This window comes from Scleropages formosus, chromosome 7 (genome assembly GCF_900964775.1).
Source record: "Scleropages formosus chromosome 7, fSclFor1.1, whole genome shotgun sequence".
NCBI lineage: Eukaryota > Metazoa > Chordata > Actinopteri > Osteoglossiformes > Osteoglossidae > Scleropages > Scleropages formosus.
In genome coordinates, this window is record NC_041812.1 from 32702709 (window position 1) to 32720050 (window position 17342).

Here is a 17342-nt window from a genome sequence, read left to right on the forward strand (position 1 = left end):
CTGTGGACTGGATACACAAACCCTGCAGATTCCCGATCGCAAAGCACACAGCTTTTGCATATGCATGTGAAACACTTCCTGCGGGACTCTCTTGTCTCTCAAACAGGGGCGAGGATGTGCAGGAGCATCACAGGAGGCCTGGATGAGAGGTTCAGCCAGGGGCTATGCTTTCCAGGCCAACAGAAGGCCTCAGGGAGACTTGTGTTCTCACAACAAATGTCTGCTCAAGGCAGCATTATGACTCGGAAGGAGGGCAGCGTTCTGTGTAAAAAGGAGTTAAAAATAAATGAGGCTTGACCCATATAGAAACCCTCCTTATGCTTGTTTACATCCAAAAATGCCAGCCTGAGGACTATAGACCAGCACGGCTCCATCTTTCTATTGTCCAATACTTGTATCAATGGGAGGGTCCTACAGTCCTACAATATTGTATTATTTCTTCGAAATGCTTTTTTATTCTATTTCAGTCACAACCTGAATCTAAGTAGCATCCGATGTACTAATTTGGCAATTTAATCTCTTTGTTCTTGTTGCTTAGACAATTATCATTTGCTTGTTGGCAAGATCATTACACAGCAACAAAAATTTTGTCCATTTATTTTACATACATGACAAAATTGCACAGTACATTATGGTGCTGGAGGGAGCTAAAGCAAATCAGCAGCTTTCTGTTTATGAATCTATATCCTTGACCTGTGCACTACCTGTCTACAGTTTTCATATTTAGTATATGACACACACTCACACGCGCACACACTCACACGCGCACACAGTCTGAAACCGCTTGTCCTGAGTTGGGTCGCAGCGAACCGGAGCCTAACCCAGCAACACAGGGTGCAAGGCTGGAGGGGAAGGGGACACACCCCAGACGGGATGCCAGTCCATCACAAGGCACCCCAAGCAGGACTCAAACCCCAGACCCGCCTCTCTGCACACAACCAAAGTTGTAAATGCACTCATCACCTTTATTTGGAATTTCAACTACAGAGACCCAACATTATAGATTTCTTTAAAAAAAAATTAAACCACACACAAACACAAAAGTCAGTGTACTATTATTGATTCTGTGTATCACAGTAATGTTCTAATCACACAAAATATCTGTTTAAAGCAAATTATAGAAAACTTGGATGAAGAGAGAGAGCGGAATTTCTTTAGAGCTGATATGTATAGACTGAACAACATGGTAACTTGTTAATGAAATGTTACAGTGTTAATATGCGCATCCAAGTCCTGAAATAATGTATTTCATAATGGTTTGTGCATTTACAGCATTTATGACTTTAAACCTGTGCCTTTTGTGTCTAGCTACAAGCAATTCCATCTGCTCTTCCTCTGATGGCCTCAACTCTCCATTAACCACCCACTTATTGCACACATCCAACTTTGGGAAATGAGTCTAGAGGAATGAGCACCATGCCGACTGTAAGGTCATGGGAGAGACAAGGTGCAGCTGCAGAAAACTGTGCCTTTGGCCCAGTTTTACCAGACACCTGTGAGCTTTATCCCATTCAAGGGTCACTTTCCTCTCTATGCAAACCCTGTGCAGCAAACATCAGGAGACGTAACATGTAAATTATTTTCACAGATGATTGAAGAAAATGAAAAACACACAGAAAAATACACCCACCTACTGTCTTTTTCAAATTATTTTTCACAATGGGATTTTCTTCCTTTTGGAAATGACTGAAATTTTCTGCATAGTAAAACCCATATTAGTTAAAAACTGTTTCAGGTGAAGATTAAACTTGATTTGATGACAAAGAAAGCCAAGGCAAAGGCAGGCTTTTAAAATGTAACACAATAGACAGTTGTAATGGGCTCTCCATTTATATTCATATTATTTCTTCTATGTTTTCTAGTACCCCCAAACAAGCAGTTATCACTTATCTAACTCTTGAGAATATCCATCTTCACGTATACCCGTTATTGATGTTAGGCAAAATATCTGCTACAGTCGATATTTGTGCATTTTCAAGAGTTATACAGTGCATTTACAGTGCATTGTCAAAGACCCCATAGTCCTCCCCACTACAAGAACCTCGGCAGAAGCTCCCAGATCTATTCAGACCTGAGTAAGGCCCTCTGGAAGCAGGGCCAGGCCTTATATCTAGCTAAATCCATTTATTTATTTAAAGTGAGAACTAATGTAATCATGCTTATAGGATGACTTCAAAGCAAATAAATTGGTCCACATTAATACCAGAAATCTAAACTAAGCAAAGCACTTTTTAGAGAACACTGTTAAAAAATAAAATAAAAATAAAAATAAAAAAAAAATAAAAAAACAGTGAAGCCTTAGTACAAAGACAAAGGTTTACACCCTGTGGGGTACTAGAGTATTGGAATCGGCTTGAGTCCATATACCAAAAAACATTAATATTTTACCAGTATTCACTGCATGCTTCTATATCACAGGGTGAGAATATCCAGAGCGGGCAAGTTAAGGTCCATGCAAATGAGGCTGTTCAGCTGACACAAACTGCTCAGGGTATCAAGTGAGGTGTGATGCTGGCATCTGCATTTGCAGACAAGGCAGTACAGGTATGGCAGGGGACAGAGCTCAGTAAGCGAAGGACTGGGATTAGAGCCTGGGTGCTATTCATCACAGCCGAGCAGCTCCACGCGCAGGGTGATGCGCTCGTGCCATGTCCAAGGCAGGATGCGCACAAAACGGGCATAGACTGCTGGTTCAAATACGTTCTTCTTGTGCGCATTATTGTCACTGTTTCCTTGGAAAACCTAGAAAAGAAATAGTACAATTATATACTGTGATGCATGAAGTGATGAAGTAAAAAGCCAAGGTAAACTTCAAAATGTGGAAAGGCAATTTCGTATTATGACAAGTGTGTCCTGTTGTTTTTATATTTATGTACACTGTTCTAATTTTCACACTGTTCAATCATTTTATGCACTTATAAGTCACAAAATTTTCTTCCACAAGAATGTACCTCTGAGAGTCACATCAACAAGTGACCCAAATTTAACCCCATGAATGCAAAGACTGGAGTTTTGTGACCTTAAGGTCATTAAGGTTAATAGGTTTTATAGGTTCATAAGGTTTACAGGTTACTATCATTAAGGTTTATTAGATTATTATCATTACTGACCTTATCGGTCTTGGTCTCTTGATCCTTTACCACGGTCCAGGAACGGCCATCATCACTGTATGCCACTTTGAAGGCAGATACAAACTGCACCACTCCAAAGTCTTTTGCCCCCTGGGTAATGATGCCTGTGATGCGTTTGGGTGTCTCCAAGTCCACCTATTCCGTCAGGAAGGCAGGGGGTACACAAGGACATTAATGAGAAGCTGTGCCCACAGATGCAACAGGAAGGTGTCCACCAGTTTAATCCACAGATGAAAACTAAAACTAAAGCAAAGGAGAAATCTGCTATTCCAGCTCCCTAAGGTGGGCTCTCCCTACCTGCAGCCATTCTGAGCGGCTGTTTGATGCTGCGGTCCAGGCATTGCTCTTGCCCTGTTTGTCCAGCCGGGCGTAGTGGGGGTACCAGGTGAAGGCTTCAATGCCCCAGGTGCGGAAGGCACTGGAAGCTGTGATCTGCCTATCTGAGATGACGCGTGACTTCATGCCCAGGGGCTCAGAGCAACCTGCCGTGTTTAAATAAACTGTGAAAAAGACAGCAGAGAGAGAGAGAGAGCGACAGACACGGATGAAGCCATGGCACATGCAAGCGAGCAAAAGAGTGCATGAACAAGCAAGCAGCAGGAGAACCAGCAGACAAATAAGGCTGGCATGATGGGCTGTGTTTTAACAAGAGGCAGAGAGGGGTTGAGATGAGGTCTTTTCAGAAATCACGTCTTATTCTTTCAACCATTTATTATGTAGTGCGACTACTACAACTGGGATGATTATTTCTCATATTTCTCACAGAGCGCTAGAAAACAACTAATTGACTACTGCACAGTGTCTCAAGTTTTTTTTTTTTTAAAAAAAAAAGTCTTTTCCAGTATCCATCAGGCAATTTTGCCCACATTCATCCTAGGTGGACCACATGCTTTGGAAATAGCTGGTAGCCACAGCCCATTTCCTGAAAGGCAGGACCCATGACGTGAATCCTTTTGTTACTGAACAAAGAGACGCATGACGAGTGTGACGGCTGAATGCTGAATCACGCCGTGGAAAGCAGTGGGGTGTTTGGTTAACAGGTGCTCAGCCGGCAACCCCTGAAAGGCGCCACCAGAGCACATGACATGCAGGCCTCAAAACGCCAGCCTCAGCTTCACTGGCATCCCGCCCATCCACTGCTGTGCCAGTGCATCTAGTAAGTGCTTCACAGGGGGGACTGTGGTCTGTGGACCGATCCAACCCCGCAATGCAACGCATCACATTACCAGCCATACAATAAAGCCAGCATGTTCAAACATTGTCAAGTATAGAAAAACAATGCAAAACAAAATAAGTGCAATTATTTTTACAGTTAAGTAACAAAAGCGCATGCTGGGCCTTAAGCTGCACGGCTTAGGTACTGATCTAATTTCATTGCGAAAGATTTACATGTTCGTTAAAAAAATAAATTAAAAAAATTCCCACGTTGGTCAGCACATGACAACACAAAGCTGATCACATAAGCCATGCTTTTACCATCTAGCTCGCAGCCTACTAGCTCCATACGCAGGGTGCAGGCCCTGCGGCAAATTACTGGGAGGACGCGGAGGTGTTGTGCCACAATGGGGGGATCAAACATGTTGGTCTTGATACCATCGTTGTCCATGTTCCCAACAAACAACTGTCGAAAAAGAGAGAGAGAGAGAGAGGACTGGAGATCCATAAATCCTAGTGCCCATCCTGAGAATGTCTTCAGCAGCTACATCGATAATGTGGTACGGTAGGCTCATCTACCAAAACTCCATGGCAGCCTCACCTCGTCCTTCCCCTGTCCCTCACGCCGGTATATGGTGTACTGCCTCCCATCCAGGCTGGACGCCACCTTGAAGGCTTTGACAAACTCTGCCGTGCCCATTCGACTGGCACCTTGGGTAATGATGCCTGTCAGCTGCATTTTTCTCTGCAAATTGATCTGGTAGATGTAGGGAGGGTAAAGGCCAGTAGTCACTATTGCACATATTTTAACACTCCAGCCACCCAAAGCAAGCAAAAAGCTTAAGAGCTCAGCGGTATGCGCGCTGTTCTTCATTCTAATGTACAATACCCTACAACTGCCATCAGTGGTATCATAGTTACAATTTGTTTTTCACTCTAATCCAGTACAGTGCTTGAGGGTTCAGTTCTGTGAAATGCACTGTGACTTCTTCATCCCTCTTGTAATAAAATAAACAAAATGGTTTACAGATACCAAGCAGTAGTATCAATCTCAGTGAGAGGCCCCAATGAAATCAGAACACACACAGCAAAGAGCGCACCTCAATCCACGGGCTCTTGTCGTGAGTGGCTGCGGTCCATGCGTTGACAATGCCCTTGTTGTTGAGGCGAGCGAGCTCCGGGCCCCAGCGCTGCAGCCCCAGCATGCCGTAATACACAGAGGAGGCCGAAATCTGTGATTCGGCGATGCCCCCTTTCTCCATCCCCAGCAGAGAGACACAGCCTGAGCAAGGAAGTGGGAAGACAAGGGCTGATCTCATGCTCACTGATGGGAGGAGTTGAAGGAGAGCAGGAAGTGACTGGTACTCACGAAGCTGGCAGCGCTTGCCCACATATGGCGAGGGGCAGCGGCAGCTATAATCTCCATCAAGCTTTTGACAGACCCCTCCATTACTGCACGGATGGCCATCGCAGTCATTGAGACCTGCAGAGGAGCAATAATAATTTCACTTAAAATTTCCGGCTACAGGTCAAAAGGGAACAATAGAGTTCACCCAAAAACATGATCTGGCTTCAACCTTATGGCAAGATTCATCAAACCAGACCTAGTAGTGTCCCTGTGTGTCCAGCAGGGGGCGGCAATGTACTGAACGCTATAGTGACAGGTGACGGAACACACTCATCTGATAAAAATACACACACACACACACACACACACACACACACACACACACACACACACACACTGACTGAACTGCTTGTCCCATATGGGGTCGCAGGGAGCCGGAGCCTAACCCGGCAACACAGGGCGTAAGGCTGAAGGAGGAGGGGACACACCCAGGACGGGATGCCAGTCCGCCGCAAGGCACCCCAAGTGGGACTCGAACCCCAGACCAACCGGAGAGCAAGACCAGGTCCAACCCACTGCACCACCGCACCCCCCTGATAAAAATATTACAAATAAAAATAAAAACTAATATGTTCACTCCACTTCCATTCGGTAAGGATGATTCAATGCTTTACAATGCTATGATTATGCTTCATGAATATAGCGGAAGAGAAAATGTTATTAGTTCAATATGCGTTTAACGTCCAGTTTGCAGTGAGCTGCAGAAGTGAGTCTCTCTGTCCCTTCATAGGACCATCTGAATGGTTCTGTTAATCATCTGAAACCGAAATGCACTCCGAGGTGGAACACTTCTTCAGCAAAAAAAGTCATCATTGGCTGTCTCTTGGATCAGTTTGTAACAATGCATAGCAAGAAAAAAAGCATCTGGCATAAGCCAAGAATGTCCCACAGGAGGAGCTTTTAAGGCTCTCTATTTCAGCAAGAATCCAAAACGCTGTACGCTGTGGAGAGAACAAAACCTACAACCCTGCCGCGGAACCATTCTGTGCATTTCAGTCGTGCAAAGCCGTTGCGATTAGTACTGTTTCCAGATCAGGCAGCTGGAAATTAGACCATTTGACAAACTGGCTGAAGTCTTGTGATCACAAACACGCTGCTATAACCACAAGTGGAAATAAATCACAGTTTTGTCACGGTCTTATCTTAGGAGACATAAGCCAAGGATGCCAAGGACGTCAACAGTGAAACATCCTGCATCTGTTTTACTGTCTCTTTCCCATTAAGAGGATTGCACCCCACCATCCACCCTGTACCAAATCTCACCCAGCGTCACCATATATGGACACAATTAATCTGCTTAATGGAGGTCACTGAGAAACTACAGCTCTGAACCGCATTCACGTGTGCAAGGATTCACCCACTGCTTTCCCAACAGTACGGCCCACAACATGGCCAGAGGCGTGGGAGGGTCTGCTCTCCTGTGTTAAGAAAACAACTGTGTCCCTGAAGACTGCAGCTGGCCATTACAGGGTGCCAAGTATGATAAATACTTGGAAACAAGAGGGTTTGATACATGGTAATATATTTTTTTATTTTTTTAGATTTTTAAACATTTTAAAGATCATTTTAAAAAAAAATCAGAAAGAAAAATAAACATTACGAAAAAATAAAAAAATAAAATAAAATAAAATAAAACGTTCAGCGACATAAGCCAACACAGTGCTTGGTCCCCGGAGACATGTTTGGCATCAATATTGGGTGGATGACTGGAGACGTAAACTAAGTCCTTTTTCCCCATATGGAGAAAATGTACCAGCTCTGCAGTTTACACTGCTGGCAAAACGTTCAGGGTCAGCTCTCGTGGGAACATGATGAGGTCCTTGGTCAGTCTGTACGCCCATCTTGGAGGACGGGAAAAAACAGGACACTGGGCACTAAGCATTTTTTCAGCCTTTTTCAGGGCTGCAGGCGATGATCACAGTTTACACAGCTTAGATTACATTTACATTGGATCCCAGTTGAGCAGCAATACTGTATTTTTTCAAACCTTGGCCAAAAAGAAACTTTGCATGAACAATATGGAATATTACAGTAAATACTCAGAGTGACAACTGAATCTGTATTATGAAGACCCTTTGAATAAACATGGGGGTGAGAGTACATAGGAGTTAGTTATAAATTTGCAGCGTTAGAAAGTGAGGGTGTCAATACTTCACAGAAGTGGTTCTTACTTATCTGGCAGTGTACACCATCAAACCCCTTTCGACACTTGCAGACATATTCGCTGAAGACGTCCCCTCGCCGGGATTGAGAGATTACTTCACATGTAGCATTGTTCTTGCATGGGTTGGGATTGCAGGGCCCTGGGGTGGAGCGGGAAACACTTGTAGAGTTATCGTCAACTTGGACAATGTGGTTGAGCAACCACTAGTTGAAGTAGAACATCGCTGGTTTTATAAACTTCACTATGTTAACACTCATCCTGAAAAGGATCAGTGGAAACAGAAAGATGTTTGAGAGCTTTGCCTTGTGTCACTGTGTGAGAAGAGCGCTCTATAAAAATACATTGAATTGAATTTAATTGTTAATGCTTCCCTTGCTGGACACACACACACACACACACACACAAAAAACAGCACGGCTCTTATTACCTGTCTCAGCGGTATTGCAGGTTTCACCAGCAAAGCCCTCTGGACAGATGCAAAGAAAAGGGGAGTCGCCCACCCTAATAACACAAGTGCCCCCGTTGTGGCATACGTTCACCTTGCAGAACTCACCTACAGGAGAGAAGTGTGTGAAAGAGATACAGAGAAAGAGAGAGAGAGAGAGACTGTAAAAATGTGCAAACCACCCCTGTCACCAACCATAGCCATGAGGAGACATTTACGTCAAACTTTCTTCTTAATTTCCACGCCAGCTGCTGATAGGCCTGAAAGCATGCAGTCGATCACACATTGTCAGTCTGCTTCCAAATAGCTGCTGGGACTCAGGATGTAGGTACGCCTGGCAGTTTTGGTCAGCGCGGCTCCAAAGAGCAATAAGTCAGGGGACAGAGGTCCACCACTGTGGTCAGACCACCCGCCGGATGACAGGTCACATGCACTTGATGAGCCTGGCCACAAGACCCGCACTGCCAACAGTCCCGCCGGCATAAGTGCACGGTTCCACTGAATGAACCACATTATGCAGCACCAGGTACCGTTGGTTTTAAATGTCAAAGATAATTTGGCTGATTCATCACAGTGAAATCAGGCAAAATCATCATAATTTGGTTAAAACTGATTATTGACAAAAATGTAATTACATTAGACTTAAAAAAGATTCCTGACCCTCCAGATGTATCACACCTTTTAAATTCTAAGCGTGTTAACTTGAAATGGTAGTGTTTTTAAAGACATATGTTACATGGTCTCATTGAATTAGTTTGCTACAAAAAAATCATGTTCCACCTACACTGTTATCTATGCTCATATATATGAATGATTATATTTTCATAAAAGGCTGCTGTGATTTAAGAGAGAATGGAAAGAATGAAAAGATAGAAAAATGACAACATTTGTCAAGTTAGTGCTTTATTATTAGAGGGGTGCGGTGGCGCAGCAGATTTGGCTAGGTCCTGCTCTCTGGTTGGTCTGGGGTTTGAGTCCCGCTTGGGAGGCCTTGTTACAGACTGGCGTCCTGTCTTGGGTGTGTCTCCTCCAGCCTTACACCCCGTGTTGCCGGGTGAGGCTCTGGCTCGCTGTGACCTCACTTGGGACAAGCGGCTTCAGTCACTCTGTGAGTGTGTGTGTGTGCTTTACTCTTATAAAGAAACAATGATTTGCAGTAATATTTATTTAAATCCCAATCCATAATTTCATTTACACATAATAATTAGGCTGATAGTTTGCAAGATCTTTCTGGGTACTCGTAGTTCCAAAATTTGGTCCTGCCTTAGAAAAACCTGAGAAGTTGAGCAACACTTAAAGGCCATTTCCTGTGAGACCAACGAAGAGATTTGAATTAACTGTAACAGTAAGGTAAAAACACACATGCCTCCACACAGTTGGTTGGTGGGCTTGCAATTTACCTTCTTGGCGTTGCAATACAAAATATAGATTAAGTGCTACAGAAAACAAAAAACAGAAGCAGAACAAACAGGGATGTGACGCCCCATCAGGAGTGAGATCCACAGGATTCAAAAGAGAAAAAAATCCCGATTCCAAGGATCACTTTCACTTTCCGTCCTTCGGTCGAAATCTGTTTTGTTTTGTTTTAAATTACACCCTTAGTTATTACCACATCTGGCTGGCTAAGGATTCTGTTACAACATCATTGCCAGAAGTGACTTTTAGAGACCTAAGACAGTTTAATTGTTTTTTACCACCTGAAATTTCCCCAAGTGAAATGAGAAGAGGGGAAAAAAAAAAAAAAAAAAAAAGAGTCAGCGGCCCGGGACTCTGCTTCTTCCCATTTTTGATTAACCGACGTCAGCTGCCTGCCCACACACTACCTAATTCTGAAGCGTCATTCCCCGAGTGTGTGTCTTTTTCTGTGATGGTTTTACACACGACACCTGTCTCTCTTGCTGTCACACTCTACTGAGTTTCTCCACCCACAGAATGACAGCAGCAAACTGCCATTTGTGCGCTGCTTTCTCCGTGAAGCGGAGACCACATTTTTCAACAGACATGCATGATCAAAATGCCAGTGAAGATATTCCACAGATTATACCATGCATTTACATTAAGGTGTTTATTAATTAAGGGAAAAAAATGGTATACCTTCTCAAAGGCTAGACTTCCATACATCTTTTTTTATTCCAATATCCAGCTGAAGGTCACGGTGCAGACGGAAATACAGCAACCTTAACATGAGTTCATGTCCTTTAAACTTACCCATTAGCTTTTAGAAAACTGATCTAGTGAGGCGAGCGTTTTCTCCAAAGGGTTCGACAACAGCAAACAATCTCAAAGCAAGCTGAGAGGACATTCCAGCTGTTTGCTTTTATCCCAGAAGCAGAAGCCACTCGCTAATGAGAAACGGACTTCCTACTGGCAGTGACGGAAAAGACACCCAAAGTCCCTGATGACAGGAATTTAGAGCAACAGTCACAGCAGGGAAGCAGAGAACTTCTGAACAAGCCTCCAGAGGCATGGCAACACATCGTTCTGAAGGCCAGGGAGGAGAAGCCTGCAGCAGCAGCAGGATTTAGTGCTGGAAACAGGGCTACTGCAAAGCACCGAATAGCTGATGACAGCCTGGGGCAGGAGTTCCACACATGGCACAACAAATAAAAGCCCTTTGTCCTGTGATTTTATCTAGACAGGGAGAACAGCCAAGCTGATCTGTGACAGTAAATAAACATAATCACATTACAATGCTGGAACCTGAGGATGGGTTTTCTTAAATGCTGTGACTCTCTCTTTAAAATGTAATTTAAATAAAACAGTAATATCACTAAACCTATTACACTTTGCTTAATAAGTCCGAAATGACAGTGATCACACATAGCATCGAAGTTGTGCATGAAGCTTATTCATAGGAAACTATAAATTATAAACAATTAAAACCAATTAAATAACAAGTGTGCAGAAATTCACAGAACTGCTTCTTCACTGAAGACCTGGCCAACATAAACACAGTCTTCAGAAACACCCTTAGCCCATGGAGTCAGCAGGTAAGAAGGTATCTCCTTGGCCCATTACTGCCTCCTGGGTCTTCTCCACAATAGCACAAAACCAGAAGCATGAAGGTCACACTGGAAACTGATCCTTCAAACCAGTGTTGGGCAGTGAATCTACAAGGATCCTAAATAACGGAAGGACTAACGTCCTGTTTGGCTCCACCGAGATAATCGGGTGAGTCATCTGGCTCTTAGCAGGAACATCTATTCTTCTGTGTCCTGATATGTGGTCTTACATTTATTAATTTATTCCAAAGCGACTTCAATGCTAAGGTTATGTAGCATTATGTCGAATTTACATGTAGTATATTTACTATATGTAGTAACTGACACCTTACAAAGACTTACAGTGTTAGATACACTACAATACACTACAGTACAGTAAACCACTTATCTATACACTGGAGCAACACACTCGCAATCTCTCTCACACACACACACACACACACACACAATATGGCTAGTTTAGAATCACCTGAACTGCATGTCTTTGGACTGTGGGAGGAAACTGGAACACCTGGAAGAAACCCACATGCACAACTACACAACCTAACAAAAATAAAAATGGGTTCTGGTCCCAAACTGAACCGACATGCAGTGCTGGGGTAAGAGCCTGCATTGCCACAAAGAGCCTGAGTTACTGAACTGTACTCGCTGCTCATTGAGCTTTAGACACGAGCGGAGAGAGCACTGTGCCAGTAGCACATAGGAGCCTGTCCCCAGGGAGGGGCCTCTGCAAGTGTGAATATCAGTGTCACTCACACAAGCTCCAGAACTACACCGAGCCACAGGGGCTGTCAGTGAACAATGCCAAGGAGCTCGGATGAACACAAAAAACTCCTCTCGCCCAGCAGGGACGAGCAGCTTGCACACTGGAAGCCACAGGCTCAGGCCTGGAGCTTCGTAATCTCAGTAATCTGTAAATATAATTCAAATGCTGAGCAGTGCCTAAAAATAGAGCAGGGGAGCCTGGGCCACAGAATATTGGTCTGTTTTGCTCGCAAGAAATAACACATTCAATACACATTTAATCGTATTTAATCTCGCATGAATCACAGAGTACTTTGCGATTCACTTTGTGACTCCCACTACTCTGTACTTTGAAGCCTAAAAGTCAGTAAAAGTGTTCACATTAGTCCAAATGACAATGCCTGCACACACTCATTTATAAATGACTCTGCGCCAGACTGATCGTGTGAACCCTATGCTACCTTCTGTAGCTGAGCACAAAAAAATTCTGATGCTTAGAATAACTGGAAGATTCCGAGCATTTTGAACACATTGTTTTCACACCCAGGCTTCTGCGGTCCAGTAGACAGTACATCTCCAACGCAGCAGATCCAGCAGATGATTTCCTCTGGCTTTCACCCTAGTCATGCCTCTGGCAAGGACCTGGAGTTCATTTCCTTTGGCTGTCGCTCGAGTCAAGGCTCTGGCTTCAACCCGAAGGTTAAAAGATAAGTTAAAAATAACCTAGCCCAACAACTCCACAACAAGTAGCTGGGCCAAACCCCACCAGGGAAGGTGGGGTTGTAATGGAGGGTGCACACTAAAGTCACCCCTCATGCAAGAAGAGGGACAAAATCAAGTCCTCCTCAAAAAAGATCTGACAGGCAACACTAACAACGAGTTTCCTGCATGATTCATGGGTGACAAGAAGAAGAGGCTGGATCCAAAGTTACTTGAGTGTTTAACTATGCTGTTTGTTTACTGTCAGGAATCTAAGTCTCCCTTGGGGACAACAGATGCATCAACAAAGTACATTATGTTACCCCACCTACTTCTCCATCTACAGGGAATTTTGTACATTAACTGAGGGTTATTTTTTAACTCAAATATGTGTCTGTGGGTGACAAACACCAGCTTTAACTCTGTCAAAAAGCAAAATATATATGTTTTCAACAGAAGGCTAAACTTTATTTTAAAAATCGAACTCTCAGGTGATTAGCTGAGTATGTCTGTAAAACAACGGAATAACACAGTGCCACAATTAAATGCTACTGTCTCACTGATGTTATAGGTGGCTGTTAACAGAACAGATGGAAGCACTGGGTAAATGCCCATTGTGTTTGTATGTTCATTGGGGCTGTTTTGATTCTGAAAGCTCCCACTTGCTGATGGAGATCTCACATGCCCTTGGGTACCCACTTCCAGGAGGACAGGTTCAGTGTCCACAGCCCATTTTCGCTACAAAGCTGAAAATTCAAGGGTGCCTTCTGCTTCCCTCATACAAAGGTTTCATTTGACCAATATGCTGAACAAAAGCATGCTGTTGCAAGGTTTCATTTACTTGTCAAGACCACAGTGAGGAAGCAATGAAAATTTCTTCACTAGAACAAGCGAACAGAAAGTAAAATATGAATAAATCAACAATTTCGGAAATATTAGAGAAGTGTACCCTGTTACACTGGTTTCAGGAAGTTACATGAGATATAAGGCAGATGTTGAGAAGAGACCTGCATTGATGGGAGCTGCACTGGTAGAACTGGTCCAAACACGAACACCCTTCCAGGCTTCTGACGACTACACAATTCAGTGCATCAACAAAGAAAGAAAGACGGAACAAGAGCTGGTGGTCCTTTAGATGTCTGGAGGGCCATGACACTTAACAAAAGAAGAGGGGAAGCAAAGACCCCGTAACCCGAATGAGATGGGAGTGCTGCGTAAATGCCTAGAGCTACATTTTCCGACATATAAGTATGTGGGCACTCAGGTCAATGGAGAACAACACGTCCTTCATGTGGTATTGGGAACCTGTTTTGTGCTCATCGTGGACATTACACTTTTTTTGGGGTGGGTGGGGGCCATCTCTGGAGGGCATGTGAACACCGATGACCTGCAATTTCACTTTCAGGCAAGTCCATATTCCCCGTTTGGACGACAATGTCCACTCTTTAAATCAGAGTGTCAGCAGATGCCCCCTAACTCGCTTAGTTTGCATATTTGCTGCCAGTGCGCTTAGGAGAGAGTGGAACGGAATACACACAACTACTGTGGGCACCACAGTAAAAGTTCAATATGAATGATTCAGAGGAATCATACATTGCCGTGAAAATAATCGAAATGCAGGAATTAAATGCAAAATGTGGGAATTTTGAGCTTGAAACTGTGCTACCACTGACCCATGAAAAAATTCATTATTATATATACTGCATATTTATATATTTTATTTATACACACTATCAGCATCTTACATGTCATGATGATTGAAAGATTTCCGGATCATGAACACAAACAAGAAAAAACAGCAACGATAAAGACAACGGACTTACTTACCGTACGTTTTGCAAACAGCTCCAAGAAATAAAAACACACTGAGAAGCGCTATGGAAACAGATTGTTTCATTGTGGTGTTGCTTTGATTGTTGATGTGTTGTTGTTATGTTTCAGCTGAAGCTCTGAGCGAGTCGTCCACAGCCGCGCCGCGCGCTCCCTCCACACTGTGACTGAGGTGCATCGCGGAGGGAGGGAATCATATCAGCACCGACACGCGTGTCCCGCCCCCGTCCAATTAGATCGCATTTCCACACGACGAGGCCGTCCTGTCCGTGACTGGACTTTCCCCCTTTTTTCTTTACTCCTTTCGCCTCTGCTTATTAACTGTTAGTGCTGCAGCGCCGGATGACTAATGTAACGCGTTTAATCGCGGCCCTTTCCAGCGAAACGGAACTTAAAGTTTAAGTGTGTGTCGGCCGGGTTTGCTCTAACTGGAGCGCACACTAGTCTGGATATCGGGGAGTGAATCATTTACAGTGTAGGACTGCGCTGGATACTCGTCCTGTTAGCTGCATGTCTGTTTACATTTGTTTCAAACACAATACAGGAGCAACAGAACTGTACGAATCCTGTAAGAGGTGCAACTCATCAAGGGTGAATGAATGGAGGGTAAAAGAGTACAAACAAAGAAAGAGTACAGTACTGCATTTCTCCACTGCTGACAGCACCGCCTAAGACAGGGCTCGTCTGACAGCTGTCAGCGGTAGAGGTTTCGGACTCAAAAAAAGGACCGCAAGTTCGCAAGTCCAGCTTAGAAAACCACGACTTCGTGTACTTGTTGCTTGGACACCGTCCGATTGCTATGAATGTGTATGAAAACCTTTTCTTTGCTGATATACTGTAAACACCAGCCGCTTTAAGAAAGTCACAAAACTACTGACTGTTCCATTTTGGAGTCTTTATATAGAGTAATAGCATTTTCTCGTTATAGATCAGTAATAAAATTATATCAGAAAGTAAAATTTAACATTAGGACCACATGGAAAAACAGATTTAATCAACTTGTTTAGCGATTAATTTTATTTACGTCGGCGCATGTGTGGTTTCACTTTTATTTCACAATAAGTAAGTATGGCAATGAGATTCTGAGATCTGAAAACAACAGAAAAGCAGGAACTATTTCTCAAACATTTCACATACTAGTAAACACTTGATACATCTTTGCCCTTTAGAGGTGCATTTTTTTGTAAAAGCTGAATGTTTTATTTCATAAATAGATATTGGATATTTAGAACCTCTTGTGTGAGTTATATGGACACTGGTAAAATATGTTTATTTCAAACAAGACATTGAAGTGGCTGCTAATATGGGGTGAATAATGATAAAAGCAGAACTCTGTGTCCAAGAAAGGGAAGCAGGAAAAATTATTACACTATGAAATGAGGATCTCTTTGCCATTTTTCTGTGAAGTGTGATTAATCATTTTCAAACATATCCTAACAGTCATTTTGTTACACCTCATTACCCAATAAACTCTTCTTGCGGTGCATGCAAAATGGATAGTTAAAAGTACACACACACACACACACATCTTCAGAACCGCTTGTCCCATACGGGGTCACGGGGAACCGGAGCCTACCCGGTAACACAGGGCGTAAGGCCGGAGGGGGAGGGGACACACCCAGGACGGGACGCCAGTCCGTCGCAAGGCACCCCAAGCGGGACTTGAACCCCAGACCCACCGGACAGCAGGACTGAGGTCCAACCCACTGCGCCACCGCACCCCTCCCCCTAGTTAAAAGTAAAAAAAAAAAAAAAAGGGGGGGTTTGAGAGCAAATCTTTAAATTACCATTGTCAGTTGTACAGTATCTTATGTTCCCTTTGATTTGTCATGTAGAACCATTATGGTAATTAAATTAGCTATTCTAATACGCTGAGACCATCTGTTCCTGTCACAGTGCTCTTTCCAGCATGTCTATTTTTCACTGGATATGGAACTCAGTCTGCAAGAACATTTTAACTCTGTCCAATGATAAAGCAATGACAAAGTATGCCATTCATCACACTGAAAGGAATTTACTTGAGCCTTCTATTAAACTCAAATTCAGTTGCTGTACAAAGGAAATAACAGTCTCTACATTTTTAAAGGTACTCCTGTCTTTTTAAGGCTGAAACGGCTGACCTCTGTGAGTGCTGATCAGCAGCTGATGTCTTAAAAGACACCACATTACTGGCACAGAAAATACTCTGTTTGCAGTTAAGCACCTGCTGAGATTTATCGCTCTCTCTCACTTTCTCTTTTTTGAAAATATTACTTTGCAAGTGTTAACACAAAAACGCTAGCTCGCAGTGGCCAGAAGCTGTGAAAGTGACAAAAAAAACTGATTGGTTTAATAATCTTGAGTTTGTACAGACTATAAAAGTGGCTTAAGACAGCTGAAATATTTATATATTTATTGATTAACACTTTTATAGGATCCAATTCAAAACCAGTTTGTAATTATTTAATCGTGATTTATGGTTGTGTAGGCCTTATTCCCATGTTAGTCTACAGAATCATACTGAAGGATTCTGAACATGTTACTGTAACAGTTTTTTTAAAAGATTTTAGTATTTTATATATTATAGTGAGCTATTCATACTGTTTGTACTACAGGAAGAAAAAACTAAAAACAAATTAAAATGACCTACTTTTTGATAAATTTGTCACTGTACAGCGCTTTAGCAAAATCTTGGAGGAGGCTATGAAGAGATATTTCTAAATGTTGACTATGTCGCCCCCATGTGGCCAAAAGCTACTTTTACAAAATTGCCCGCAAGTCGTCG

The 17342-nt window shown here is 43.1% G+C and overlaps 1 protein-coding gene across 2 annotated transcripts; it reads right to left on the bottom strand.

Moving 5' to 3' along the window:
• Positions 1 to 947: 947 nt before the first annotated feature.
• On the bottom strand, positions 948 to 14736 carry LOC108942071 (lactadherin-like). Of its 2 annotated transcripts, none has more exons than XM_018765135.2 (10): positions 14576 to 14736; positions 8286 to 8411; positions 7866 to 7997; positions 5656 to 5769; positions 5387 to 5568; positions 4888 to 5043; positions 4608 to 4752; positions 3429 to 3613; positions 3111 to 3266; positions 948 to 2742 (listed from the first exon to the last, which is right to left on the bottom strand). In XM_018765135.2, the coding sequence occupies exons 1-10, from the start codon at positions 14643 to 14645 to the stop codon at positions 2599 to 2601; spliced, it is 1410 nt and encodes a 469-aa protein (XP_018620651.1). In that variant the 5' UTR covers positions 14646 to 14736; the 3' UTR covers positions 948 to 2598. The 2 variants fall into 2 exon arrangements, with proteins under 2 accessions (XP_018620651.1, XP_018620650.1); XM_018765134.2 differs by having other exon boundaries at positions 3429 to 3631.
• Between the last annotated feature and the right edge of the window lie 2606 nt (positions 14737 to 17342).